The sequence below is a fragment of the Vidua chalybeata genome, chromosome 2 (genome assembly GCF_026979565.1).
Source record: "Vidua chalybeata isolate OUT-0048 chromosome 2, bVidCha1 merged haplotype, whole genome shotgun sequence".
Classification (NCBI taxonomy): Eukaryota; Metazoa; Chordata; class Aves; order Passeriformes; family Viduidae; genus Vidua; species Vidua chalybeata.
Genome location: NC_071531.1, coordinates 1,024,930 through 1,032,175, shown reverse-complemented (window position 1 = coordinate 1,032,175; position 7,246 = coordinate 1,024,930). Strand labels below are relative to the sequence as shown.

The 7,246-nt window shown below is 54.6% G+C and overlaps 1 protein-coding gene across 1 annotated transcript; it reads left to right on the top strand.

The window, feature by feature from the left end:
* Positions 1–402: 402 nt before the first annotated feature.
* On the top strand, positions 403–4,624 carry LOC128781669 (uncharacterized). The gene is made up of 2 exons (XM_053931426.1): positions 403–810; positions 1,517–4,624. The coding sequence occupies exons 1-2, from the start codon at positions 691–693 to the stop codon at positions 3,482–3,484; spliced, it is 2,088 nt and encodes a 695-aa protein (XP_053787401.1). The 5' UTR covers positions 403–690; the 3' UTR covers positions 3,485–4,624.
* Positions 4,625–7,246: the final 2,622 nt, after the last annotated feature.

The following is a 7,246-nucleotide window of genomic DNA, read 5'->3' as shown; positions in this document are numbered from 1 at the left end:
CGGCGCCTGCCCTGCACAGCCCCCCCAGCCCCTGGCCTGAGGGACGGCCCTGCTCCCCGGGCTCCCGCGGCTCCTGGAGCCGCTGCCCGCAAGTCCCGGCCCGTCCGTGCGGCCGATTCCTCGTGGCCTGGGCAGCGCGGCCGGCAAAGCCAGGGCTCTGCAGTGCGGGGCCGGGGCTGTCGTGTGCCAGCGTGGCCAAAGCCTCCCAGGGCTCGGGGCACAGCAGGGCCCACAAGGCCACCAGGCCGGGGGCTGCTCCGAGCCAGTTCCTGTCTGCCCCGCTGCTGTTGGGGTGCCGGGGGTGGCCCTTTGTGACACAAAGGGCACAGGGTGTCACGGCCCTCTGTGATGTGGGACGTGGTGGTGGCCAGAGAGCCCTGTGAGATCAGGGAGCCCCGCCCGGGCTGAGGGTGTCCAAGGGGCGCAGAGCCCTGGGGTGCCCAGTCCCAGGAGAGCCGCTCTCTGAGGAGGAAGCAGCTCCCTGGCTCTGTCTGCGCCAGACGCCGATAGCGATAGCGGCCGACAGCGACAGACGACGAGAGCGACGAGGGCAAAGCCAACTCCAACTCCCGGTCCCACAGCCCCTTGCCCAGCTGGCTGGAAGCCCCCAGCGGGCAGTGGTCGGGGGCAGTGGGCAGCTCAGTCCTGCCACTGGCACAGGCTGAGGAGGAGGAGAGGCCCCTCGCTGACATGGACCGAGAGCTTTCCCGGAGGGAAGGTACACAAGAGACATCCCAGAGAGAAGGACCAGGAGTCCAAGAAATGTCCCGGCAGGGAGCCAGGAGCAGCCAAGAGCTGTACCAAGGCCAGGTAGGTGTGAGAGTTTGGGAAGTTTCCCAGTACAGAGGTGGGACACACCAAGAGCTCTAGGAACGGGAAGAAACCGCCAGAGCCCAGGAGCTGTCCCAGTGGGAAGAGGACAGGGAGATGTGCCAAGAGGTGTGCGAGCAGGAAGAACGTGTGACAAGCCAAGAGATTTCCCAGTGGGAAATAGATGGGAGTGGGCAGCAGGAGATGGGATGGGGAGAAGACGAGAGATGCCAGGAGCTGTCCCTGCAGAGAGATGTGAGTGTCCCAGAGGATTCCCAATGGGACGATGCCCGAGAGCTTCCCAGAGGAAGGTGAGAGGTAGCACGACCTCTCAGCATGGGGACAAGATGTGCACTCCCACATCTCCCAGTGGGAAGACAGGAGAGAAGCAGGATTGTCCCAAGCGAGAGCCAGCAGTGACAAGGAGCTGTCCCAAGGAGCAGAGGCTGCAGCCCAAGAGCTGCCCTGGTGGGACGATGTGAGTGAGCGAAAGCTGTCCCAAAGGGAGGAAGATGTGAGCAGGCAGGAGCTGTCCCAGTGGGGACACAACATCAGCTCTGGGCTCTGGGACAGACCCTTGTGCCCAGTGAGTGACGAGGAGCCTCAGCCCTGTCCCCCAGAGGGGCCCGGCTCTGCCAGCCCCGTGGGCACAGAGGTGGCAGCAGAGGCAGTGCCTGCCCCAACCAGCGCCTCTCCTTCCCTACAGAGTCCCACGGAGGCCGAGCCGGCAGCTGCTGCCCCGGCAGGAGCTGCTGAGGAGGAGGAGCCCCCCGAGGCTCTCCTGTCCCAAGAAGAAGATTTGGGAGACCAAGAGTTGTTCCCGGGGGAGGACGATGTGAGCTCCAGTTCTGGGGAGAAGCCTGTGGGCACAGTGAAGGAGGAGGCCACGCAGACTTGTCCCTCGTCCTGTGACAAGGAGCTGTCCCAGGTTAAAGAGGCCATCAAGCTCTCTGCAGGGGACAGCAACACTGAGCCAGAGCTGTCCAAAGGGGAAGAGGCAATCAAGGACATTCCATGGGACAGCAAAACTGACCAGATGCTGTCCCTAGTGGAAGACAACATTGAGGTTGTTCCAGAGGATGGCAAAAGTGACCAGGAGCTGTCCTCAGTGGAAGAGGACATCGAGGGCATTCCAAAGGACAGCAAGAGTGACAAGGAGGTGTTCTCAGTGGAAGCGCTCATCGAGGATGTTCCAGAGGATGGCACGAGTGACCAGGAGCTGTCCTCAGTGGAACTGGCCATCGAGGGCATTCCATGGGACAGCATGAGTGACAAGGAGCTGTCCTCAGTGGAAGAGGACATCGAGGGCATTCCAGAGGAGAGCACGAGTGGCAAGGAGCTGTCCGAAGGGGAAGTGGCCATCAAGGGCATTCCAGAGGAGAGCACGAGCGGCAAGGAGCTGTCCGAAGGGGAAGAGGCCATCAAGGGCATTCCAGAGGAGAGCACGAGCGGCAAGGAGCTGTCCGAAGGGGAAGAGGCCATCGAGGGCATTCCATGGGATAGCACAACTGACCAGATGCTGTCCTCAGGGGAAGTGGCCATCAAGGTTGTCCCATGGTACAGCACAAGTGACCAGGAGCTGTCCTCAGTGGCAGAGGCCATCAAGGGCATTCCAGAGGACAGCATGAGTGACCTGGAGCTGTCCGAAGGGGAAGTGGCCATCGAGGGCATTCCAGAGGAGAGCACGAGTGGCAAGGAGCTGTCCGAAGGGGAAGAGGCCATCGAGGGCATTCCATGGGATAGCACAACTGACCAGATGCTGTCCTCAGGGGAAGTGGCCATCAAGGTTGTCCCATGGTGCAGCACAAGTGACCAGGAGCTGTCCTCAGTGGCAGAGGTCATAATGGGCATTCCAGAGGACAGCATGAGTGACCTGGAGCTGTCCGAAGGGGAAGAGGCCATCGAGGGCATTCCATGGGATAGCACAACTGACCAGATGCTGTCCTCAGGGGAAGTGGCCATCAAGGTTGTCCCATGGTACAGCAAGAGTGACCAGGAGCTGTCCTCAGTGGCAGAGGCCATCAAGGGCATTCCAGAGGACAGCATGAGTGACCTGGAGCTGTCCGAAGGGGAAGTGGCCATCGAGGGCATTCCAGAGGACAGCATGAGTGACCTGGAGCTGTCCGAAGGGGAAGTGCCCATCAGGGTTTTCCCATGGGACAGCACAAGTGACCTGGAGCTGTCCTCAGTGGAAGTGGCCATCGAGGGCATTCCAGAGGACAGCAAGAGTGACAAGGAGCTGTTCTCAGTGGATCAGGGCATCGAGGTTATTCCATGGGACATCATGAGTGACCTGGAGCTGTCCTCAGTGGAAGAGGACATCGAGGGCATTCCAGAGGACAGCAAGAGTGACAAGGAGCTGTCCTCAGTGGAAGAGGACATGGAGGTTATTCCATGGGACAGCACGAGTGACCTGGAGCTGTCCTCAGTGGAAGAGGCCTTCGAGGGCATTCCAGAGGCCTGGGTGGAGTGCCCGGCACAGGAGCCGTGCAGCCAAGGGCCGGCGCCTGCCCCGCACAGCCCCCCCAGCCCCTGGCCTGCCCGGCTGCGAGCCCAGGCCCTCCGCGGGCAGCCGGCTGCCCCCAGGAAACGTCCCTCCCGCTTCAGGCGGGCGCTGCGGGCGCTGCGGGGGCTGTTCCGCTGTCCCTGCCTGAGGCCACGGCCGGAGGAGTAAAACAGACGAGGAAAAAGGTTAAGAAGATGAAGACAAAGACGGTGAAGAAGAGGAGGACAATGAAGACGACCGCTCCTGCCTGTCCCACTCCTCTGGTGTCGCAGCAGCAGCTGTTCGGTTCAGCTCGAGGGACTGAAAGATTGCTGCTGCAGCTCCTCCAAGCCAAGGAAGGGAAAAGCTTTTGGATGGGCCAACAAAGCCAAGCAAGCCAAGCAAAACCAGAGTAGGCAGAGTCCCGAACCAGAGCCTGGGCAGTGAGGTTTGAAAAAAGTGAGGCTTTGGCCCATCCAACGAACACAAAGCTCCTCCCTTCCCTGCCCCGCACACACTCGGCCCCGGGCCTGGAAGGTGCAGCAGCCATTTCTTGGGCACAAAGCAGAGGCTCCTGGAACAGACTCTCAGCACAAACCACTCCAAGACAATGGCAAAGACGACAAAGAAGATTAAGACAAAGACACAGCAGACAATGAAGAAGACAAAGATGACATAGCAGATGAAGAAGAGGAGACAGTGAGGGAAATGGATATCAAGAAGAAGACGACAAAGAAAAAGAAGACAAAGATGAAGACTAAGAAGACAAGAGGGAGAAGGCTTATTTAAGAATAGATAGAAGAATAGTGACAAGAATTTAGAAATACTTAGAAGAAGAAGAGTATTAGGAATAGGAGTAAGAATTTAAAAATACGTAGAAGAAGAAGAAAAAGAAGAATAGGAATAGGAATAAGAATATTAAAAATACATAGAAGTAGCAAAGAAGAAGAATAGTAGGACAGAGTAGGAAGGCACTCCCTTGGCACACGCCTGTCCTGTTTCCCCTTGTCCTGTCCCTGTTCCCTGGGAGCAGAGCCCGACCCCCCTGGCTGCCCCCTCCTGTGTGGGTATTCTCAGCTCAGTCAGAGAGAAAGAGAAAGGTTTTCTAACCAGGCGAGAGCCTGGGAAACAGTTGGGAAAGAATGTAAATCATTCTCTAATCTATCTTGTTATTCACATTGTTTATAGATACGTTCTGCCACTGTGCGTCATGCACTGCACACCAATGGTGGGGGATGTTTTTACTCTAAGACCAATGAAATCAGTCTTCTCCATGTTCTCTATATACAGAGTGGTACATTTGAAATAAAGAGAAAGTTCATTTTCTTAGCCTTCTGATCTGGAGTTCTTTATTCTCGTCCTGCTCAACAGCGTCACTCCTGTCAGGGGTACAGAGGGATTGTTCCTTTCCTAGGGCCTTTCCTCCTGCTCTCTGCTTTCCAAAACCAAAAAGGAATCACTGAAGGATGACAAATCCCACACAAGTAATTTTGCCTGGACGTCCATCCATTTCTTCTGTCCACCAAGTGCCTCCCTCCTCCCTTGCCCAAAATCCCACGGCAGAGTGTCCCTAGGCCAGCGTTCTCTCTGTGGGAGTGCCAGGAGGGAAGTTTGAGGACTTCTGAAGTCCTGAGAGAGGGGAAGGCAGGAATTCCCCTTTCGTTCTGCCTTTTCCACACTAAAGGAGACTCCTGCGATGGCAAAAGGAATTCTCCGTGGTGGAGCTGCTCCAGCCCAGAGGAGAGGCCTGGGGGACATCAGGTGTGGTCTCACCTGCAGGTCAGCACTTCATAGCTGTGCCAGGAGTGGAAAAATCGGAGAGAAAACAGATTATCCAGAACCACACTTATCTGTCTCATCTCACTCACTGCACTTGCAGGAGATTCTGGATAAATGATGCAGGGCAAGTGTAGGAAATCAGGAGGAACTCTGATTTTGCTCCTCGTGTGCTGCCATGCAGCCTTGGAAAGGAGAGGTGCTTTGTGCACGGCTGAAGCGTGTGAGTCCTCCGGGAGTTCCACACCCGTTCTGAAGCCTTGGACCCAGCTGTTGGATTTTCCCTGATGCTGCTCAGTTTTGCTTCAATGTTCCCAAAATAAAGAAGATCACAGGAAACAAATTTAAAAGTTCAAAAAGACGAGAGCAACAAGTGACAAAACTGTTATGTTTTTTCTAACATAGTTTTTTGTCTGCCTCTCTGAGATCCTTCCCCTGGCAGGGGTTAGAAAGCTGTTCTTGCCTTGGGATCTGAGTGCTGCGCTCAGCTTTGTGACGCATTGTAGCTGGGGTTTTTTTTTCTCTAGGGCTGAATCCAATTTCCATGGTCAGACGGGCTGGTGGGAGGAGCTGTTTGTGACCTTAACCAAGGAAGATGGAGAGAGAGAGAGAGGAGGGTCCAAGGTGCTGAGGGTGCAGAAGGACTTGAAGGGTGGGAGGCACCGAGGAGATGCTGCTTGGGATCCTCCGGTGAGGGTGGAGGATCAAGGGGAACAGGGCAGCTGCAGGTCTGGCTGCCTCTTCCACCTCTTATTCGGTGCTTTAGGAGATCAGAAATCATTTGGAGCTGAAGCAGGGGCTGGAGGAAGATCCTTCTGGAGGATTCCTTTGGTGCGGGCAAACAGCAGGGTCTGACACGGTAAGGGAAAAGAATTCCACTGAGATGTCCCTCTCCAGTCTTTCTTCCAGCAGCAGGAGTCCTTGCAGCTCTCTTTTTCTCCAGCAGCTCTGTCCCTCTCTCCAGCCTTCCCTCCTGGACCAACTCACTCACCAAATTTCCTCTCTTCCAGCACGCTTTTGCTTGGCTTTGTGAAAAACATCCTTAGTGTCCTCATTGGGAGATGGAGTGGGAAAGTGAATTTTTCCCAAAGGGCTGGAGGCACTGCTCACTTTCACTGTCTTCCCCGTTTGGAACTTTAATTCATTCTGCTTTAGAGACTTCACAGAACTGTGAGATTATGGGCAGGGTGGGGTGGAGGGGGTGTGGAATTGCCTTTAAAATCACTTTCCTTTTTATTGGTAACTGTTGTACCATACTGGAGCCTCGCAGAGAACTTGGTGCCCTTGTTAGAGACAGAGCAGTTGTAACTCATCTTCACATTCACAGCCACTTCCAGCGATTATTTCTCAGGCAGTGACAAAAGGAAGGACAAAGCCCTGGATTGTTACCCAACAAAAAAGGCTAAGAAAAGTCTTTTGCAAGGAAATCAGTCTGTCCCTGGTAGAGCATGAAGCACGTGCTCTGTGTTTGTACACCTAGAGCACAACAGCTGAAATTTAAAAGCAAATAACCCCCAGAAATCTGCAGTTCCCAGGTCTGGGCTCTGAGAATTCCTGACTTTGTACTCGGGCAATTCAAGAACGACAAAATAGAGAGCATTAAATTGGATTTTGTAGTGAGCTAAGGCGGTGTAATCCTGTCTCAGGAGCTCCAAGCATTCTAGGTGTATCACAGCTAGGTGTATCATAGCTCTGTGAACATCTTGCCTGGAATATTCTCCCTCAGTGTCACCACTTAGCTCCAGTTTGCCTTCGGAAGCTGCACAATGAATTAAACCCAGGGGTTGTGATTCCTCGGGAGGAGGCAGCGGCACTTGCTGGTGTCTGTGGCACCTTTAATTTATGATCTCTCTCTTGGCTGAGGACTGGTTTTTCCATTAGCACCCCCTTAAAGGTCACGTTCTGGGGTGCATTTTTCTCTTTGACATTTGTCCACATGCAGCCCATAGGGAGAAATTAAGTTTGCAGATGCGACCTATGATAACATTTCTGAAATAAATCCAAACTAGTCTGCCACGAAATATTGCTGAGGAACTGCTTGAAATGTCAGTGTGCCAGTGAGATGAACAGTTGTCTTTTATTGAATGTGCTGCCCTGCTGAAGTGTCCTCCAAGCAATTGTCCGTGGATAAAATCTGTCCTGAAATCTGCCTTTGCCATTTACTGCCGAGCATGA